At 50.2% G+C, this 22,625-nt stretch overlaps 1 protein-coding gene across 1 annotated transcript; it reads left to right on the top strand.

The window, feature by feature from the left end:
* Positions 1–1,324: 1,324 nt before the first annotated feature.
* On the top strand, positions 1,325–18,617 carry PIGR (polymeric immunoglobulin receptor). Its single transcript, XM_032648429.1, has 11 exons — positions 1,325–1,403; positions 8,746–8,841; positions 9,587–9,931; positions 10,672–11,325; positions 12,520–12,852; positions 13,417–13,740; positions 14,639–14,813; positions 15,209–15,330; positions 15,967–16,098; positions 16,222–16,280; positions 17,320–18,617. The coding sequence occupies exons 2-11, from the start codon at positions 8,799–8,801 to the stop codon at positions 17,413–17,415; spliced, it is 2,283 nt and encodes a 760-aa protein (XP_032504320.1). The 5' UTR covers positions 1,325–1,403; positions 8,746–8,798; the 3' UTR covers positions 17,416–18,617.
* The last annotated feature ends 4,008 nt before the right edge of the window (positions 18,618–22,625 follow it).

A 22,625-nucleotide genomic window follows, 5' to 3' on the forward strand; every position in this document is an offset into this window, starting at 1 on the left:
CTTCCCCAGGGTTCACATCATCACCAGAGGAGAGAGGGGAGACAAAAAGGAAAGAAAATCCAGAATGAGGCTGAGTTTTCAATCGGGAGTAAAGTGACTGAGATATCGTTGAATTGGACCAACTTTGCCCAGAAATGACTAGGTAACTTTTTTCTTACATCAGTCAGATTGTGGGTTTAGGGTCTAAAATTAAGCTCCATAGTAGAAAACCTGGTTTCTTTTCTTGCCATCCAAACCTGTGATCGCGAGTTGATAGCCTGCTGTGACTGAGTGGTTAGCTAAAATAAGACCTGGGCTCTGACTGCCTTGTGTTTTTCCGGGACTCTATTTCCCCTTTCCTCCTTCCCCTTCTTGGCGTTCAGTCTGTAGGATGCTGTAGGGAGAGTCTGGGCCAGCCCTGCGCAGGTATGATGGGGCAGGATTCTGTGGGGGGAGCATGGTGAGGGGTGGAGGACGCACATGTGTGTTGGGGAGTGGGGTTCACTTGTGTGACTCAGGTCATTTGGGGAACTCCTGGGAGTCCTAACTGGGTCAGGTCAGGGAGAGCGCCAAGGACTAACTGAGTCAGGGAAGGAGGTTTCTACCCCAGCTCTGCCTGTCAGTGCCCTCTTTGCCGAGGCGCCAAGCCCAGGTTCCAACAAGACTCCGAGGTCTGCCATTCCCGGGGGAGCTCAGAGGCAGCCAGAATCTCCGATTCCTCTAGTGAGTGAGGAGGGAAGAGCACGGTCCCCGGGGTCCTGGGAGCTCTGGAGCTGGCAAAAGGGGCTCTGCAGGAGATGCGTAACAAGTGGACTTAATCCAGGCTGAATAGCCCAGGGAGTGGGGGACATGTTGCCGGGTGAGTGGAGATATGAGTTCAAGGATGTGAGGCTATTCCTGCCACCTATACCCCTTCCAATGCATATCGATTCCACGCCGTGCCCTGGGCTAGGTGTTTCACATCTAATATCTGGTTATATCCTCAACCTGTAGGTTTGGTATTACTCTCCCTATTTTCCAGCTGAAAAGAAATATGAAGGTGGCTTGCCTAGAATCTTGCAGCTAGAAAGCAACAGAACGGGCTCTTCATGCTTGATACCCTATCTCACATCCTGCAGCTGTAAAGATGTAGGATTCCCAAGTAACAGAGTCTCCCAAGGTCAAGGAGAAACAAGTGGTGCCAGCCAGGAAAGCCCAAAGGAAAGGAAAGAGGGATCTGTGGGAGTCACGTGCCACTGGCCAGCCGCCATGCCCATGGGAGAGTGTCCCTTTAAGAGCCCAGGTGTGGGTCAAGCACCACACACAGTTTCAGTTTTGGCAGCAGTATCCAGTGTCCTGCCAGAGGCTTCTAGAAAGGCAAGGGTTGCGGACTGGTCAGCAGGCTGTGCCCAAGAAGCTGACAGGATAGAAGGAAGTGGTTAAAAGTAAGTGTGGCTGCTCTGGGATCCCCAAAGGGATGCCATCTGGGAAGGGCCCGGGACGGTGTCTCAGGCAGTGCTCTCTGCGTGCATGACTCCCAGCTTACAGAGAGTGGGGTGAGGAGAGCGTGGTCGCTGCTCGTATGCTCGAGCACGTTGTGGGGGAGAAGGCAGGCGCATCTCGGAGAGCTGAGTAAGGACGCATGGGTGGAAGCTCAGCAGGTGGGAAGGAGGGATGTCTTGGGTCAGCACATGTGGTTCTGCTCTAAGTTTGGTCTCCGAATTCCCTACTAACTCCTTTATAACTTAACTGTGACCTTAGGTAAGTCACCTAATCGCTCTCTCAGTCTCGGTTTCCTAATGTGTAAAATGGGGATACAAATAAGGCCAATCACTTAGGGTGGACGTGAGATTCAAACGAGAAAACGTGTGGAATTGCTTTGAAAACTCTAGAGTGAAATAACAGTTGTTTGGTGTTTTTCAGTTCGGTTCAGTTACTCCAGGACTATTGAGCAGCAGAAAGACCTGGATAGAATAAGGCATATGCAGTGCTTGGCGCGAGGCAGGTACTCTTCTAGTCCTTGAAGCTTTCCACCTCCACCTTTCTGGTGAGGGCACAGGCAGCCCCTTATTCCCAGCTTCAAAGAGGCTCTGAGAGCCTTTCCAATTTCAACCCAGCTTTGCTCTCACAGATTCCTGCCACTTTGAGGTATAGTGTGTATCACTGTGTCATTCTGCACCTGCTAAAGTGGGAAAAATGAGGTCCTTCCTGGGAAAGTGAGTGAGGCGGGCAGAGACCCCTCCCAGGCATAGGCAGCATTCCGCAGTCCTGATGTTCCTCCTGGCTCTGCAGCCCGGAGGCCTCAGACATAGGATTTCCCCTGGCCCAGCCCGACAGCATCCCCAGGCCAGCCAGGGGACCCTCCGGCACAAGCACAGATGCTGCGCAAGCTCCGTCTCTCACCACCCCCACTTCCCTATTTGCAACTGCCCCAGGCCACCTAAGCTGCTGGCGCTGTTTTGCACCACAGCCTTCGCCATCACTCTCCCCCTTCACTAGGGGAATTACAGGTCCCTGAACACCTGGAGACGAGATATGCCAATTCATGGGTTAGGGAAGAAGGCCAGTCTCTGGTCTGCCCAGAGCCAGCTCTGAAACTCTCCATCCATCTCTCTCCCTGGCCTTGGGTGTGGTGATGTAGCGGAAAGAGCAATGAACCAGGGAGCAGCTAGCTGTCTCTTAGCCTGTCTCTTAGCACCTCTAGACGCTGTGGCTTTATTTTACAAATAGTGTGATAGCAGCAGCTTCCAAGTAGTAAACACACTTACCCTTGGCTTTCACAGCTTCATTCCCTTCCCACCTGAAACAAACCTGGGAGGTAGGCAGGGTAGGTATCACAATCCCATTTTACAGTTGAGGAAACTAAGACTGTGAGTTAATGTGAGCGGTGTAAGTTCACCCAGCAAGTACAAATGACATTTTGGGGCAGTCATTTTGATATGGTCATGGGGACGTTCTGACATCACCTAAAAAACACAATACCCAGCTTTAAAAACAATAACATTATTCAGGCATGTGCTCAGCAGAGATCCCCTCATCTACGTCTTGCCCCTCTTTGGGTGGGCTGAAGCTGGGAGCCCAAAGTCCCTGGCATTGACACAGTGTGATGGAGTAGAAAGAAGCTTTGAAGGCAACGTGTCTGGTTTTAGGAAACGAACGTAGCATGCTGTACACGTGGTAAGTGCTAAATAAATAGCAGCCAGTATTATTTTTCAGGAAGAAATTTCTCTGTTGGCACCTACCTCTGGGTTCAAATAGAGTCTCTTCAGAGGAACTACTTTTCCTGTGAAAAGCAGAGAGGCGAGAACTGGACTAACTTCTCCTCTAAGATTGGATTTCCTGCTCCCTCCCCTCCTGACTGCTTCCTCTCAACTCTAAGACCCTCTGCAGTACAGCATAGTGACTAAAATCTTGTACTCTTGACCCAGAATGCCTGTATTTGAATCCCATCCCAGTCACTTACCTACTGTGTAACTTTGGACAAATGTCTTACTTCTCTGGGCCTCAACTGTCTCATCTGTGAAATGCATTTGCCCATTTTATCCTACCTTCTAGGGTGGTTGTGAAGATTAAATGAGTTAACACATGTAAAGCACTTGAAAATGACTCAGTACATGCTAGCTATAATTATGATCCCTCACTTCTAACCTAGTTCTCTTTCAGGCCATGCTGGTCTAATCTGAGCAGCTCCCCCCAGTCTTCAAAGGACGCTCAGCAAATAGACTTCTGTTCTCTCACTCTAAGACAGGAAAAAGAGAAGACTGTATTGATTTTACAGAGGATATGGGCAAGGAACTATTTTTTTTTAAGCCCAGCGCCCTGCTTAGAACTTTACATATGTTGCTTCATTTAATCCTTACAGCGACTCACTCTACTAGGTACAATTGTCTCCAGTTTACAGATGAGGACTTGGGGCTCAATGAGTTTAAATAGCCTGCCCCCAATCACACAACCCCCAAGTAAGAGAGACGAGAGCCAGGCTGAGGAGTCCGTGTTCTGTGCTACTCTCCAAGTGCACAGCAACCGTAAAAGTTAAGTGCACAGACCCTCACCCTCCTGTGCTAACGAGTAACTGCAACCTCTTACGGTGGAAGAGCACTTTACACTCTTCAGAGTGCTTCCATATATATTAACCTGTTATTCCACTCCATAGTCCCCCATCCCACAGTAGCCCTTCAACTAGAAGAGTCAGGGACCATGATGCCCATTTTACAGATGGGAAAGTTGAGCCAGCATATTTTGCCCAAGTGGTAGAGCTCTTCTGGTAGCCTGTGACAGAGCAGGACTCTGGACCTCTGGGTTCTCTTCCATCCTCCATGCTCCTCTTCATGCTACTTTCCCTTGAGTGCCCGGAACCAAGAAGCTATTGGGCAAAGTGAGAGAAATCAGCCCTAACTTTGCCCTTCTCAGAGAGGGAATGAGATTGTAACCATTCCCAATCTAATCAGTCCTTGCTGAGCAGCTGGTCTTCGCCAGGCACTCTCTGGAGAGCAAGGCCATCTGGAGGTGGAGAGATTGATTTCAGTTGACTCTTAACTTCCAGGAGCTCGCCGCCTGGTAGAGTGGTGAGGTAAACACTTACACATCAGGGTAGAATGGGATGGAGTCAATAACAGGGGTTCTCAGTCTCTGTGGAAAAGCCATCTGAAAATCCACAAGTCTTACTCCCAGAGCTTCACGGAGCTTGTATCCCAAATGCTTAATTTCTGCTGAAGTCTTGCATTCCGACTTTTGACAGGAATGGGACCAGAAAGTCTTGGGTCTTTCTAGCTCATATATCCTTTGGACCCTGTGGCTGCTCTCTCTCCATCTCCCTGCCCTCTGGAGTTCTGATTCCTTTTCCCCAACGCTGCCTTTCCTTGGAGATTCTCCCACAATCCAGGGCTTACATAAACTTCCTAGCCTCTCCTATGCTCCTGCCTGCCACTACAAGTCTGAGGCCCTTCCGGACTACACAGACTGCCTTCCCTCCCCTAGCGATACTGTGCTTTCCAGGCTCACTCTAGTCTGTGCTCGGCCTCTGTACCCATGGGAGAGGAGAGTGATAGTCCCATATGGACCCAGTCGGTGCCTCTCCTGGCCATTCAGTCCAGGCCAAGGGAAGCTCCTTCTGCAGCCAGACCAGCCACTCCCTGCTCCTCTGAGCCCCAAGCTTCCTGTTCCCCCAAGTTCACAGGAAGTCAGAAACTGCCCACTTGGCTTCAGGTCCCCATAGTGCCTGCTTCTGTTCCCTCTAAAGCCCCGGAGGCTGTGAGAGCTTCAGCTGACCCCCTGCTGTGTACCAAACAGGTGAAGAACCCAGAGTTGCTGAGGGCCTGTGGTCACCAGCAGCCAAGCCAGGACCTGGTCCAAGAGAGCCTTCTCCCTCTGAAAAAGGAGAAAAACCTAAGATTAGATGGACAGAGATTTGACTCCAAGCCATGAGAGCTGAATACCAACCACTCTAACTTCAGGGGAGCTATGATGAATTCTACGACAAGATAGACTCTATTATTCAGCAGGGCTTACACCCTGCCCCAACCCACAATGGTGTAGACATGCGTTATGAATATATCAGGGTCAGTAACTTGGTAAAATGAGAATGATTTAGAATATCCCAGCCTGACTAGTGAAAATACGGCTCCTTTTTTTTTTTTTTTTTTTTTTTTTTTTTTTGCGGTACGCGGGCCTCTCACTGTTGTGGCCTCTCCCGTTGCGGAGCACAGGCTCCAGACACACAGGCTCAGTAGTTGTGGCTCACGGGCCCAGTCGCTCCGTGGCATGTGGGATCTTCCCAGACCGGGGCTCGAACCCGTGTCCCCTGCATTGGCAGGCAGATTCTCAACCACTGCGCCACCAGGGAAGCCCATGGCTCCTTTTTTAAGAGCCAGAAAATGTGCCTTCACGCATGATATACTAGCCCATGTAGATCCCCAAAGAACAGGTCCCTCTGAGCATCCAAGTAGTGATAATAGGGTAGCGATTCGACCCCACTCTGCTGTGGAGCCTTGGGGCCAAGAATCTCTTAACCCTTAGATTTCCCATCTGCACATGAAGATATTATTTATCCCTTGGGTGGCTGAGATGATGGATGAAGTCATATAAGAAAAGAAGGTAGCAAAGCATCTGGTGCATACTAGGTGCCCAATAAATGTTATGCTCTTTCTTTCCTTCCTAAAGCAAATCCTTTGACTCCAGCCCCAGCTACCATGGAACTGGGGCCTCCCTGAGACCTGAATCTCCCAGGTCTGGGAGAAAGTCTGGTTTTGAGAGGAAGGGATTTCAAATGATTCGCAAAGCCCAGGGTCCTTTCAGCTGCGAACAGAGAAATTGTGTTTCAAGTTTAGCTTTGAGCAAAGATTTCCTGCTCTTGAGACCATGGGGACACGGGAAGAGTCCAGTATCCCTGGGGACTGGACTGTGTGTTTCCTCACCAAGGTCAACTTCTACCAGATTTGCCCTCCCCCTGCGCACGCCTGGTGATCTCATCCCTGGTGTGAGGTTATGCAAAGCGTAATGGGTACGTTTGCGCATCCTCCCCCGACGTGGACCTTCACAGCCATCCAAGCATGTCACAGATGAGAGAAGCCTGGGCTGGCAGTCAGGACCCCCGCTTTGGAAAATCTGGCATCTGACTCTATGTAACCCAAGGCAAATTGCTTTTACCACTCCAGAGTGGGGGTTGCATCCCCCAGCTCAGCCTATGGGAAGACCGACCCCAGTCTCACAGAAATATTAGGAAGCTTGCTGATGTCAGGTGAGAACAGCGACCAGAACCAGAGAGCTGCTACTGGCTTGGGCTCCTCAAAGCACGTGGCTTTGTGTCCGCCCACTGGCCACTGCATCCAAGGCCAGCGCAAATGGCGGGTGGTAGAGTCCTTGGGACTCTGCAGTGAGCCCATCCCAAGTGCTCCAGAGGAGAGAGACTTCCCAGGCCTCTGACCCCTGCCCCCACCTGGGAGTCAATCCCATGGCCACCACGGTGCCCACTCAGGTGGTCCTGCAGCCAGCGTTGCCTGAGCACATCCAGGCTGGGAGGGAGGTTGGCATTTGGCTAAGGCCCTACCCCAGAAGTTAATCATTGGCCTGGTATGAAAAGTCCAGGGCAGTTAACCAGAATCAAGAGAGCCTCAAGCTGCCACCCGACACCCATATCTGCCCCCACCCACTCCTCTTGCTCTTCTGAAGAACCGGAGAAACAGAATACCTTTATCTCCACAAGGAAATAAAAAGGTGCCTTGCTGGGAAATTCCCTCACGGAAAAGAAATAACCGAGATAAACAGCTCTATTTCCTTTGGCTCAAGCTAGCGAAGGGCGTCTGTGAGAGTAGGAACAGGGCCAAGGCAGTAAGGGAGCCTGGGAGATGCCTCTCCACGCTCCCTGCTGCTTAGAGCTTCCTTTTCTTTACGGGTGCTGGTTACTGCACAGCACTTGTTAACACAGTTTTCTCCTTTCACACTCTCTTCGTCAAGTCCATTCCAAAGTTGAAATCCTGTCACAGTTCGTGGGAAAGTGGGGACTCCGCTCTTCGCCTCTCGCCTCCTTTAGGCTGCAGTATGGGTCCAGAGGACAGCTGTGGTCAGGCTGGGCCCTGGGGCCCCCAACCCTCCCCAGCCCTGGGCTATGTCCACAGATGTTACAAGGTCCACACGTGCTGCACCCTCTGAGTGGCCTTACCTTGGATTCTCCATCTTCATCGGACCCACCTCAGCAACCAGGATAACAGAGGCCATCACACCTACATTTTGAACCCCAACCCCATAACTGAGTGTCTGGGAAATCGTGGGCAGATCACTCAGCATCTCAAGATCTTGATTTTCTTATCTATGAAATGGTTGTAATTATATCTGTTCTGTCTTATTTAAAGGGAACTTATAGAGCTCCAGTGAAATAGTGTAAATGACAATGCTTTGATAAGCAAAGGGGGCTCTACAAATAACAGGAATAAGCATGAGTGATAAGCATCCCACCCTGTTTGAGGGGCAATACGGTGCAGTAAGAGAGGCTCAGAGCTTAGACCCTGGGGGTCAGACAAAGCAGGATTCAGGTCTCGCCCACCTCCTCCACTCCCACCCTACCTATCCCCACGCTTAATCCTCGTGTGAACGCGAGGAAAGCACTTAACATTTAAGCTTTCATTTCCTCCTGTGTAAAATGTGGATAAGAATGCCCCATCTCCTCAGCAACAACAACAACAACAAAAATAGAATACCCACCTCCTTGGGGCGATATCAAGTTTAAATGAGATAATACAGGTACATTATTTAACACAGTGCCTGGAACATGGTACAAGGACCATTCATGGTGGTTATGACCATCATCATCGCTTTAATCCTTGCTAGGCTGCCTCTATGCATCTCTACTTACTCATATGACGTGCATTAAAATATGCCAGCCCCCCTCCACCTCCCAGGGGTGTAGGGAGGGCAGCTGGAACAGAGAGATGGAGCCATTTCTTGGTAGTAACCAATTATCCGGTGAGCTGTTCCTGAGCTGTAATGGATCTTGCCCAGGACCGTGACCCCCGGATAGGGATAGAGAGGAAATGACACATGTGCGTGTCCCTACCCTAAAGGAACTTTGCAGCTTAGTTGAGAAGATGAAAATCTACGTATACCTATTAAGGAACAAAAAAGCATTGTGGATGATGGGACTTTGAACTGTAATGGGAAAGGCGGAGCCATTCATTCTTCCACAGGTTTTATGTCGGTTACTGGAGATACAAAATCAAACAGGTGTTGCAGGAACTCGGTCAGCTAGTCTTGGAAGACAAAGGCACTTCGTCACCTCATGCTATTGTCTTTCAGCAACCACTCAAGAAGGCGGCCTGGGCGGCACAGCCCCACCGGAGCCTCCAGCGATGTCACGCCTCTTCTTCGCCTGCCTGCTGGCTCTCTTCCCAGGTGCGTCGGCCAGGTCCCAGCCCACCCCCATCCCAGACCCAGTTCCCTGGGGGTTCTGAAATCAGGCCCGGCCCCAAGGATGTCCTTTGCAAAGCTTACACTCCCTTGAGGAGTAACCACACAGACGATGCAGAGAGGTCACATCTGAAAATGGATTGGTGAGCCAGCACTGGGGATGGGGAACAGAAATGGCACTTCCACACTGGAAGGTCAGGGGTCTGGTGAAGGGTCTTCACTGGGAATAAAGAAAATAAGACCTTGACCTTGAACGAAGCATCACTGAGTTGCTTTGTTTTGGGGTTTTGGGGAAATGACTTATCCTTGTGGCTCTTAATATTTTTATCTGGAAAAATAAAAGAAAGTAATCTGTAAAGCTTTTTCGGAAATATAAGGAAATAACAGATAACAAAGGAAATAATGTAGCACCCCACGAGGGTGGTTTAAAAAAAAATATATATATATATATGTATATATATATACACACACACACAAGGGATATCACTAAATAAGTTTGCGATCCCTTTTCCTTAAAATGGTTATCATTAATGAATTAAGATTAAAATTTAAGAATTGTTTAATAGTTTGGCAATTTAGCAATTGCCTAGCTGTAGCACATGGTAATTAATCTACAGAAGGCACATGTCTTGGGAGGAAACGTTCATGTCCTCGGCGTGGGCTGTCTGGATCCTCTCAGCCGGCTTTACCCTCCTGCAGCCTCGGAAAGCCTCTGTCTCTGTCCCCACAGTGGTCTCCATGAAGAGTCCCATATTCGGTCCTCAGGAGGTAAGCAGTGTGGAAGGCAGCTCAGTGTCTATCAAGTGCTACTACCCGGCCACCTCCGTCAACCGGCATACCCGTAAGTACTGGTGCCGGCAGGGAGCCAGGGGCCGCTGCAGTACCCTCATCTCCTCAGAGGGCTACGTCTCCAAGGACTATGAGGGCAGAGCCAACCTCACCAACTTCCCAGAGAGCGGCACATTTGTGATGAACATCAGCCATCTCACTCGGAATGACTCGGGTCTCTACAAGTGTGGTCTGGGCATTAGCAGCCGAGGCCTGTCCTTTGATGTGAGCCTGGAAGTCAGTCAAGGTAAGGATCCAGGTGCCTTAGACTTCTGGGGAAAAGTGAGAGGGAATCATCCCAGGAGCAACAGGAAGGCCTGAGGAAGGATCTCCTGAGAGGGCATGGGGAAGGCTATGGGTCCATCTGGAGGAAAGGACTTTGCATAATAGAACATGGAAGCGAGACAGATGGGACCTACTTGGTGGTGGGGTGCGGGGGCACTTTTCTAGGTCTACAGGGCCTGAAACATTTCAGGTTTTACTAAGACTCTAACTTAGAAGAGCATGAGGAGGACAGCTTCTCTCATTAGATTTGTTGCAGGAGGGACAAGAGGCCCATGAGCAGGGAGAGATTCTTAGGGATCCTTAAATTCTTGCTATTAGAGCACCCTTCAGATCAAGACCTTGGGTCACCAGAAGGCTTCTTTTAAAATATATTTTCTAACCTGAGATCCATTAGTTCATCAAAACTCTCAGCGTAAATAAAATGATCAGTTCTTGCCCAAAGTCCACAAGACTGGATGTAATAAGTGATACAGGTGTAAGTGTCAAGAGAGAATAGAGGAGGGAGAGATTAGTGCTAGCTTGGGAAGCCTTCATAGAGGAGGCAGCAGTAAAGTTGGGCCTTGGCAGACACTCTGACAGTGTCCTTCGGGAAAAGAGGGCACTCCAGGTGACAGGCACACCCAGCCCTCAAGGGGAACATTGAGTAGTCCTATGTCGCAAGAAAGCAAAATCACAACTTGCCCCCCACCCCTCATTCTGCAGCTCCTGGGCAGATAGATGGCGTCCACGTCTACACAGCAGAACTGGGCAGAAAAGTGACCATCAACTGCCCTTTCAGGGCTGTGAATTCTGAGAAGAAGAAATCTATGTGCAAGAAGACAGGCCAGAGCTGCGTGCTAGTCACCGACTCTACTGGGTACGTGAGCCCCAGCTACAGCAACAGGGTACATCTCAAAATTCAGGGTACCAGCAAATTAGTGTTTAGCGTTGACATCAACCACATCCAGCTCAACGATGCTGGGATGTACGTCTGCCAGGCTGGGGATGATGACAACGCCGACAAGAGCAATGCTGACCTCCAAGTGCTGAAGCCCAAGCGTGAGCTGATTTATGGAGACCTGAGGGGCTCAGTGACCTTTGACTGTGCCCTGGGCCCCGAGAAGGCAAATGTGGCCAAATTTCTGTGCCGGGTAAAAAATGAGGAAGCTTGCAGTGTGGTCATCAACACGCTGGGGACGAAGGATCAGGACTTTGAGGGCAGGATCCTGTTCACTCCCAAGGATAACGGTTTCTTCAGTGTTCACATCACCAGCCTGAGGAAAGAGGATGCGGGGCTCTACCTGTGCGGAGCCAACCATGATGGTGAGCCTAAGGAAGGCTGGCCCACCCAGGCTTGGCAACTCTTCGTCAATGAAGGTGAGACCTGAGAGTGGGGAGAGGGAAGAGGTGGGCAGTCTGGCAGGGGAGAGCCTCACTCGCTCCCTGTGAATCTATTTAATCTCCGTCAGTCAGCTGACAATATCTGCTCACTGACGAGCCCTGGATCAGATGTTCTGTGGGCAGCTGTACACGAGAGCTATACAACATAGCCTTTGCCTTGTGTGATCTCCTAACTCTTCTTCTCTGTTATCAAAGGCCTTTGATGGCCGTCCCTGATCAATAGGAATGAGGGGAGTGAAGCTCCTGATTGAGACCAGACCTGTAGATTGCCTGGGTTTCAGAGAGCCATGGTGAGGACATAACACGGAGGCTACCTGACCCTCGAGCAGTATGGCTCCTCTTCCTTCACACTCAGATGGAAGAAGTCTTGACTTGCGTTGGTCGCAAAGCTTTCCCAGGAAGACAATGCCCCAGCTTCTAAAATCTCCCCTCCAACATCTCTTAGGGTTATTTGTTATTCAGCAGGTTAAATCTCTGCTTCTTCTCACCCTGGAGCACTCCACACAGAGTTACCCTCATGAGACACAGTGAACCAGTACTTGAAGTTCATGGTCACTGCCCTTGTGACTTTCCTGTAAGGGGCTCACATTCCCTGTACATCATTTCTCCATCTAGCTCGGTCCTCACCACATCCCTCAGCGTCTTCAGTCATCTGGGGTTCTCATGGAACCTCAACTTTAGCTTCTTGGAGAGAAGCCATGCTTCTTCTCTTGGACATGGCCCTCAGTCGGGGTGCTCAACAATTAAACTTATCTGTGCTACATAGTGTATATTTTAAATCATACTGTTCTAATACATTTTCTTAATTTGGAGAAAAAACATCTGGCCATTTTGTGGGACAAGCTAATAAACAGACAAAAACTTACCTAGGGGGAGATTTTGTAAGAAGCCTAAGGAGAAAGGCTAATAGTCTCTCTTTAAACCCCTTCCATTCTCTGCTCAGAATAAGGTGGGGAAGGAATCAAGGTCACCAGACCAGTGGGGATGTCTCCTGGAGGCTGGGTGAAGGCTCCAGTGCTGGGCTCTGTGACATTAGGAAAACCTTTTTCCCTTTCTCAGGAGGGTGAGGTGATTGGTCTAAATGTCACTCTCCACCCTGGCTGAGCCCACGGGGAAGAGGCTGCCCAGACCACATTGCTTATTCCTTCCCATCCCTGTCTGTGCTTCTAGAGACCATGATTCCCCCAAGTCAGTCTGTGGTGAAAGGAGTGGTGGGAGGCTCCGTGGCCGTGTCCTGTGCCTACAACCCGAAGGAAACAGACAGCCTGAAGTACTGGTGTCGCTGGGAAGAGACTCAGGGTGGCCGCTGCCCGCAGCTGGTGCAGAGCGAGGGGCCAGTCAAGGAGCAGTACAAGGGCAGGCTCGCACTGGACGAGGAGCCAGGCAATGGCACCTACACCGTCATCCTCAACCAGCTCACCGCCCAGGACGCCGGCTTCTACTGGTGTTTGACAAACGGCGATACTCGCTGGAGGTCCATGGTGGAGCTCAAGATTGTGGAAGGTAATTGCTGGACTGGGGCAAGAGGGAAGGCAGGCAGCCCCAGGTACCCCTCCGGTCAGCAGCAGCAACACCCCCCAACCACTCTGCCTCCCACCTTCCCCCACCTCCATGCTGATGGAGAGAGCCCACCTGCTCATACCTGTATCAAGCACCCATCCCCGTCCCGTTCACACCTGTAACAAACCCTTTCCTGCCCCACACTCTTCAAACTACCACACCTCCAGTGATCAAGAGTATCGGCTTTTCTTACAGTATATACGGCGTCAGCTGAGTAGAGTATGGCTGTCCTGAGTCTAGGAGAGCAGATAACAACGAAGAAAGCAAACTGAAGTCATTAGCAAGGTCTATGGTCTGTGATAGACTAGAGTGACTCATGGTGGTCACCAATAATCTATTATAGACACATAATTACAAGTGCTTTTGTGTTCAGTATAGTGTGTTTATTTACCATGCTGTCCAAAGAGGAAATAGGCTGTGGACAAAGCACCCCCCTAGTCCCCCCGTCACTTTTCTGCAGCATCACCAGCGCCGACTTCTGTGCCTATTTTTCCCTCCCTGCGCCAGGAGAACCAAGCCTCAAGGCACCCAAGAATGTCAAGGCTCAGCTGGGAGACACCCTCAAGATCTCCTGCCACTTCCCCTGCAAATTCTACTCCTATGAGAAGTACTGGTGTAAGTGGAGCAACAAAGGCTGCAGGACCCTGCCCAGCCAGGACGAAGGCCCCAGCCAGGCCTTTGTGAACTGCAACCAGAAGAGCCAGGTCGTGTCCCTGAACCTGAACTCCGTCACCAGCGAGGACGAAGGCTGGTACTGGTGCGGAGTGAAGGAGGGCCACAAATACGGAGAGACCGTGGCTGTCTATGTGGCGGTGGAGAAGAGGGTGAAGGGTGAGTCTCCGAGGGCCATGCCCACGTGCCCTGGGACCCCACAGAACGCTGCCTAAGAGCATCTCCATCAGGGGTGGCCCCTAGGTTTGGCTATAAGAGGTGGGGGTGGGGAGGGGGGTAGATTATGTCCCCACCTGGTCTAATTTAGCCTTCCAGAAAGGGCATCCCAATAAATATACCAACTAATTAAAAATAGTGGATTTGCCATTTAACCTCAGTTTCAAGACAAGTCCCATAGTTGCTCCTTCAGGCCACTCTGAAGCCCTTTCTATACAGAGAGATCTTCTTCTATATGTAGAAATGTCAAAGTCACTGTTATATGCATCACACTCTCTGCTCAAAAGAGGGCCAGACAACCTTCACGTACAAGGTCTGCTAAAGAAAATCGGGGCAATATCTTCTAATAAGTTTGCATTTCAAGCCTCTTTTTAAAATATCACATGAAATGTTTTATCCCTAATGAAGGTATTTTTAGTCCCTCCAGAAATCCGATTATGTCAGCATCCAGTTGGTCAGGCTCACTGAGGGAGCCCTAACCAAGCTATCACCAGGGGGCAGCACTATGGCGCCCAGCCCTGTAGTCAAGAGGCCCTGGGCAGGGTTTCAAAGCTGTGAAAAATCTCCCTGTCCACAAATGATGGGTCAGCCCTCATGCATAGCTGGATCTAATGACACGGAACCTTGCAGATGGAAGTGAATTTGCTATGAATGGGACCGAGGTCATCTGTGACAAGCTACTGAAGACCACCAGTCCTGTTTCTAGTGTCCTTCGAGACCCTATCCTAACAGTCTTGAAATCTCACCCTGACCCTGGGGTTCCTAATGAAGTCCCACTCCTCAGACTCCCTAAAGTCAAGGACAGAAAGAACCATAATCCAGCCCCCTCTGCTCTCTCCAGGGTCCCAGGATACCAGTCAAGTGAATGCTGCTCCTGGTGAGGAGGCGATAGAGCCGAGGGCCAGGGAGACTGAGAACAAAGTCATTCAGGGTCCCAGCCTTTTTGCAGAGGAAAGAGCAGTGAAGGATACTGGAGATCCAGCTGGTGGGAGCGGAGCACCTGCAGATCCCGGCAGGTGAGGAGGGATTTGGGGATCCCCACCTGGAGAACATCCTGGAGACCGAGGACCTGAGGTTGGTCCACCAGGCCCAAGGAGGAGAGCCTGTCCGCTTCTTGGCAGCGGAGGCAGCCCTCACTGCCTCGGTCTGTGCTCTCTGCCCTTCTCCCGCGACCAGTGCGGTGCTCACCATTCAGTTCAATTTCCCAGTCCGGGGATGCAGGCAAGTCCCGGTCCTCAGCTTTGTCCTGTCTAGGAGGGCTTCTTGGAAGAACAGAGCAGCTCGGGTGGCTGTATCAGGAGGACGCAGTGGATTAACCAGGAAGGAAGAACTGGCTGGAGACAACCGGCCAGCACCTCCTGGGATCCCCGGTGTCCCTTGCAGGGACTAACTAAATTAATGCTCCCTCCAGCTCTGCAGGACAAGGTGGGAGCTCCAAAGCGCTGTTCTCCACCCTGGTGCCCCTGGCCCTGGTGCTGGCTGCAGGGGCCGTAGCGATTGCGGTGGTCAGAGCCCGACACAGGAAGAATGTCGGTGAGTCCCGGGGTGCTCCCTGCCCCCCACCTCCAACCCTGAGCCTCAGTCCTGGCTCAGAGGCGCTGAGGGGAGTTGCCATGATCTGTTCCCTTTTATCAGCTCAAAGGAAGGGTCCAGGAAAGTGAGGTGGGGAATAATAAATCCACACATGCTCAAAACTTACAGTAAGTGCTGTGGTCCAAATGCCGTCATCTCTGCTGGAAGTCCATCTTCAATTGCTGCGGGTCTAAATTCAGAGGCATAGCTGCTGGGAAGAGGAGGGCAGGGTGCTGGGAAACCTGGGCTTCCAGCCTGGTGTGAGGACCAGTCAGCTGTGTGACTCGGGGTGTCCCAGTTTCATACCTCTGGTTTCCTCACGGCTCAAGACAGGGGTAAGAATAACCATCTCTGAGGACAAAACAAGGTCCTGGGCATTGCAAGTTTGCAGAGTGATGAAGAGAGGTCAGTGACTGTAGAGTCTAGATTGTCTGTGAAAAGGGACTGGGGAGGAGACTCGGGTCACTTCTAATCTGCCTTGGGTCCTAGTCAGAGACCAGCAGCAAAGAACTTGCCCCCCTTCAGCTCTCCTGTGGGGCTCCCTCGGGGACGCCCCGGCCCCCATCTCTACACCAACTCCTCTTTGCCCCCTGACAGATCGGATTTCAATCAGAAGCTACAGGACGGACATTAGCATGTCAGACTTTGAGAACTCCAGGGATTTTGGAGCCCATGACAACATGGGAGCCTCTCCAGACACTCAGGAGACAACTCTCGGAGGAAAAGACGGTACATCCCTCACTCAAGGGAATGCCCAGTCCCTGGGGAACAAGAATTAGCCCTGACTCCGCACCTGGGACGGGAATAGGAGGCCGGAGAGGGCTGACCCACCCTCCCCTGCTCTTCACACAGAGTTCGCCACCACTACCGAGGATGCCGTGGAGAAGGAAGAACCCAGGAAGGCGAAAAGGGTGAGAGCAAGGAGGGAGAAGGAGGCCTCACGTGGGTGACGAGGAAATGCAGCATGAGGGACTGCAGTTAGACATCAGGAAAAACCACCTCAGAGTGGGGCTGGTGCCAGAGTAGGGAAGGGGGTGTAAACAGTATTTGGAAAGTGCATCTTTCTGGTTGTGGTGTTGACCTGGCTGAGGCCCAGGCAAGAGGTAAGCTGCGTTTATAGGCTGTAAACTGGCAGGAGGGAGGGAGACGGCAGTTGGGGGGGGGGGGAGGGGGCAGGGGGAGTGGTTGGCAGGGGATGAGGAAGGCAAATGCATTAAAGATTCAGCCACAGGGTGGGCAGGTCAAATGTCAAACGCTGGCCATGGGACCCATAGAATCAGGTCACCACTCTCGCTTGAGGGTTTGCGGGTACCGGCATTTTCCCTGGGCCTGGAAGACATTCGCTCGTGGGAGGCACTGATAGTCACTAGAGGCCCCTTCCCACCCCAACCAAGTGCCGTGTTACTTGAAATCCTGCCTGCCTTTGGGTCACATGTTACCCTCTCCTCGTACTTCCCTGATCCCAAGGCACTAATGCTTGTTATCATATCTACTCTCCCTGGTGGCAGCAGAGATCCCAGCACTGGGAACAATTAGGGGAATGAGTGAGTCCTGGAGACAGCCTTCCCCTCCAGCCTGGTGTTGTGTCTCTGAACTGGTAGAGAAAGAAAAATGTAAACCTTGTAGCTGACGCCAGCCTAGGCCACCTTGGCCGTGACCGGGGGCAGGGCTTCCGGGGACGGGCCCAGGCAACAGAGATGGTTCCACTCCATGTGTTGGAAGGAGGTAGTGAGACAGAGGGAGATATTTTTAGAAGCTGCAACTTTCCATTTCTCAAAATTAGTCCCTCTTGGTGAGCATGGTGGCTGGAATGAGAACAGTGGGTGAACACAGTCTTGGGTTGTTTAGGCCAAGATTATGAATTTAGGATACTTAGTGCATCCCCTCCCTCTGACCCCCACTCTCTGAGCCAACGCCCCAAACACTGACCCCTCTCCTGTTGCCCCCTAGTCATCCAAGGAGGAAGCCGACATGGCCTTCACCACCTTCCTGCTCCAGACCAACAACATGGCCGCCGCCACCCAGAACGGCCCCAGAGAAGCCTAGACAGAGCCCTGGTTGCACCCATCCCTCCGCACGTGGCAATCACGTTCTGAATCACGTTGATCCTCAGGGCCCTCAGCTCCGGGCCTCCGCTCCCTGCACTCACACCCCACCTAGGCTTTTCCTACCTGTCCTCAGAGGGTATGTTGGTCCCTTCTCGGTGGCATCCAAGCCTGGCTTACTTGTTCCTGTTGGGGGTGAGGTGACGTGAGGCATTCCCACCTACAGCTTATTCCTAATGAAAGAACTAAGGTGTGGAAGGAGAATTACTATCTAAGGGGACCTCTCAGAAAGAAAAGGGACCACAGTGGGTGGAGAGACAATTTCAGAAAGCCATTCAGGGCTTCTCTGCACCCTTGTTTTGGGATGTCAGTGGGATTCTCCCTTCCACTCCATCCCCGAGTCTCCCAATCCCCCACTCCCTTCCATCTTCTCTTCTTCTTTCCCTCATTAAAAATACGCATTTGGATACTCACTAGATTCCACGTGCTCTGCTAGACACCGGGACACATAGGCCACAAACCCGGCTAGCAACCTTTCTAAAAACATCACTGAATCCCTGGAAGCCACAGCATCTCTGTGTATTTACACTCACTAAAATCCTCATCAGGTATCCTCACCTCTGCCTATATTGGGAGAAACCATAAAAGGTCTGGAGTCCTGAGGCCTTGGGGATTATGTAACATGGGCATACATACAAGGAATCAAAAACACATTCTTACCATTTTACAGGTGAGAAAATTGAGGTCCTAAGAGGTGAAGAATTTTGTCCAAGGGCAAAAAATGATATACACTAGTGTCAAAGCTAGATTTCGCATCTCCTGTCTCCATATAAGAGCCTCTGCTCTCCTGATGGAGACAGAATTCTACAGGAAGGAGGAAGAGGAGGAGAAAAATGTAAATAGCGACTTTCACAAGCCCCACCTCAGGGAAGACACCCCTTTCCCTTTTTGTCACTCACAGAGACCTAATAGTGTAAGAGAATGGTCAAACACTCATAACTCCTGTATTTGAAGAGTTCTGAGTGAAAGGGGAGAAAAGAGGGGGTTTGATGGTGCCAGGGAGGGGCTGATCTCCAAAGAGCTAAGGTTTTAAGGTCTTTTTCCCTCTAAGCTCTGCACTTCAACTAGCACCTACAAGCTGGCACTTGCTAACAAATCAAAAATGTGAATTAATTAATAATTAAAGACAGTGATTGCCACCAAGGAGGCTCAGACTGCATTTGTCCCCCATACCACTTGTTTCCCAGGCAACACTTTCAGAGCAGTTTGCTGTAGTCCCACTTTTAGACACCCCAGGACATGTATCTAAACCAGAGTTCCCCCCACCTCCAATGCTAGGCTGAGGGAGGCTAGGGGACAGCTTGCAAGTGGGACCAAGAGTCTCTTCAATAAGAGAACACTTTGGGGTCTACACAAGTGGTCAAGATGCCAAAGCTCTGTAATGAAAGACTCTCTATGATGGAATGAACTGAAAGCAGATATAACCAGTGCTCCTCTTGGGCATTAAAAAAAATCTTGGTACAGTGTCCATGGAACACCTGACCTTCAATCTCATACCTCCCTGGGGTACCCTCCAAGATCAAGAGGCTATTAATCAAAACTCAAGTAACCAAATGAATAGACTCCTTCCATAGACTAGAGGCTAATTAGATGATGAGTTAGGTTTTAGAATAGTTGACCCAAAGCCTCTTGGGGGACAGTGATTAGGTAAAGGACCCCCTCGTCTCCTAAGGCCATTCCTAGGTTCTGCTAAACCTTGCCATATCTAATAAGCTTCCGTGCCACCCCTAGACTCTTCTTCAGGGTGTCAGTGTGTAGAGAGTTCTCTCTTGGAGAGAGTTCTTCCTGGCCGTCTAGCCCACCTGATGTGGGATAGAACCTATGTTTCTATCTGGGCCTTGAACATAATGCTTTCCATGCTATGTGCTTCCCCAGTCTGGATAGCAAAGCACTGCAGGAGAACCAAAACTACAAGGTATATTAGAACCCATCACTGTTTTACCCTCAGGAAGCTGCTCTCTGACCCACCAAAGAGTCATGCCTGGGGCAGAGGAATTAAGATACAGCTTCTGTGTTAATGCAACAACCTACAAGCCAGTCCTGAACTTAGGCAGTCTATCCCAGTTCCTAGGATCAAAGGCCAAGAAATGTCACTAAAGCGGCAATCTTGTATTATTCTTAACTGACATTGTCAATAGGTGATAGCAAGTTTAGTAATATGACCTGCCCCAAATCCACCTGCTCCGCATGCAGCATGTTGGACAGAAAAACCCTCCTATGAAGAAGGAAGCTGGTCTATAGCCTAAATGGGATCTCTAATAAGTTAAAAAGTCACCAATTTGCAGGAGTATATTAATTTCCTAGGGCTACTCTAGGAAGTACCACAAACTGGGTGGTTTAAAATGACTGTAATTTATTTTTTCACCATTCAGGAGTTTAGAAGTCTGAAATCAAGGTGTCAGCAGGGTTGGTTCATATCAGCAGGGAATATCTGTTCACGTCTCTCTCCTGGCTTCTTGTAGTTGCCAGCAATCCTTGGCTTGTAGACACATCACATGCATCTACAAGGATGCATCACATCCTTGGCTTGCCTCCATCAACGCATGGCCTTCTCCTTGTGTGTTGCCCTGTGTCTTCACATGCTTTCTTATAAGGACACCAGTCATTGGGTGGAGGAACCCACTCTAATCCAGTTTGACCCCATCTTAATGAATTACATCTGCAAAGTTACTGTTTTTAAACGAGGTCATGTTCTGAGGTTCCAGGTGGACATGAATTTTGGAGGGACACTATTCAGCCCAATATAGGGGAGTAACAATCAACTGTGGGGTTGATAATGATAAATCAAATAACAAGGATTAGTGTCCAGCAACCACGCAGAGAACTATTTCAATATTTCTGATGGCAAGGAAACCTTCCTCAAGTTCTTGAATTATCTTGATTTTTTTCTTTTTAAAAATCCATTATGTAACAATGATTACACATTACTAAGACCCAATAGTGGTTGAGAATCTGTTTATAGCAGTTGATTTTTGTTTGCAAAGCTAAATATGTATATATATATATATATATATATATATATATATATATATATATATAATTTGTCCAAGACTTTCCCAAGACTCAGGACGGGTCATCTCTCCTAAAAACAGCAGACAGCAGAGAGGACCTGACTATGATATGGTCTGTGAAGCTTGTCCCCAAGGCAGAGAAACAAGTAGGGCTCCCCATCCCCAAGCTTCTCTGAAGTAACCCTATGATGGAGCCTGTACAATAAAAAGTATGAGATCATCTCAGAAAGACTACATATCTAGACAGGGGCACACCGAGAGAGAAGATATAAAACTAAGATCAGCGGCCCCCAGCTGGACAGGAAGCTGAAGCAGGAAGAGAAGGAAGATAGTAGAGCTGTAAAATTCAAGGAGTTCTAGAAGCTTGCAAACCTCTCCTAAGGCTGATAAAGAAGTGGGTGGCCAATCCACCCTCACTAGAGCCAAAAGTCTTTGTTTAAGTGTATGAAGCTGAATATTCTAAAATCTAGGTCTTTGCGGACAAACCACATTAAAATTCATCCAAAATTTCCACATATTTGGGTTCTAACCTTAGAACACCAACAGGAACATGGCCATATTCAGGAAAGAAATTTTACCCAAACTCCACCATTTCTTGTAGCAGAAAGTCACGAGTCTGTTTACCATAAAGATTAACCTTCCCAAAGGCCCATTCCTGGGGAGCAGCTCCCTCTTGGGCGGGCAAGCCTGTGGTCGAAGTTCTCAGAAAGAGGAAACTGCAGGATGCCTGAGCCAGGTGCCTCTACCTGGGCGGGCTCCCCAGTAAGTCCAGGGGGCAGGGGACTCTCACGGTCTGTCTTTGGGGAGAGCAGTGCTGGGTCATAGTGAGGGCCACCCAAGGATCTCAGCTCTCTGTCTGGAAAGGTCAGGAGATGGCTCTTCAGAGCCTGGCCAAGGGGAAAGTCAAAGCAGGGTGATGCGATAACCAAGCAGAGCCGTAAGACAATGTCCCCCTTGATGACAAGGGCTAGTCTCCTCGGCGCTCACACTGTATTCCAGCCCTAGGTAATGCCTGCCTTCTGCAGCCCTCACAAGAACTTTATGAGAAATGTTCTCACCCCATTTGTAACAGAGGTAGGATAATAAAACCTCAGCTATTATGGAGAGTAGATGAATTTACCTGAAGGACTTAGCACAGTTCCTGATCTATCTGGTATTATTTATTCCCTCCACCCGCCGGTCACTGGGCTCTGAATTTTTTCCATTGGGTTATCCCTTCTGGCCAAGCCTTGGCACGACATGAGGCCATGGAGTCCCCTGCCTGTCGGGGCGCTGCAGCTCCTCAGAGCTTCTCCTGTGAGTGGGGGCACCAGAGCCTTCCAGCAGCTCTGTCGGTCAGAAAGGAGAAATAGAGTATAGATGGGCAAAAAAAAGCGAGGGAGAAGAGAGTGAGGATGGCTAACTTTTCCCACTTGGCAATTTAGCCAGGGGTCAGCCTTCCCCTGGGGCCACACCCCCAAGACCCGGGGGCAACATCTGAAGGTAGAGACTAGATGGCCCAGGTCTGCAAGCTTTAGTCCCTCAGACTCCAAACATTCACTTCCTCCCTGGCTATCCTCAGATCCCTAATATTCGCTCTTAAGAGCCCAATGTGATGTTGTTAAGAGTTTTATTTGGGCCACACATGATGTGAAACTCCCTCCTACACGCTCTTATCCCACACATCCCTGCACTACCTGGCAGACGCAGCCGTAGCCCAGCCGACCCCTCGTCTTCATAGACACATTCACACACACAGCACGTTCACACTCACAGCCACGCACCCACACGCTCACAAGCACACACCACACACACACACTCACAACCACACATACATTCACACATCACACACACATCATTACTCCACACACGCGCTCACACACTAACATCACACATAACACACTCCCGCACTGCTCCTCCCACTGTCACACACTCACACATTCCGGTCACATACCACTCACGCTCACACATCACACACCTCACACTGTCACACCCACAGTCACACACACACACACACACACACACACACACATTTCATTCATTCATTTATTCTGTCTCCCTCCAAGGCATCCCAGGCCTCGGGCCTGGCAATGCCAGAGCCCAGCTGTGCACCAGCTGCAGGGCTGGGAAGAGGCCTGAGTATAGGGAAGGGTGGAGGCTG

The sequence above is a fragment of the Phocoena sinus genome, chromosome 1, assembly GCF_008692025.1.
Source record: "Phocoena sinus isolate mPhoSin1 chromosome 1, mPhoSin1.pri, whole genome shotgun sequence".
NCBI classification, from domain to species: domain Eukaryota; kingdom Metazoa; phylum Chordata; class Mammalia; order Artiodactyla; family Phocoenidae; genus Phocoena; species Phocoena sinus.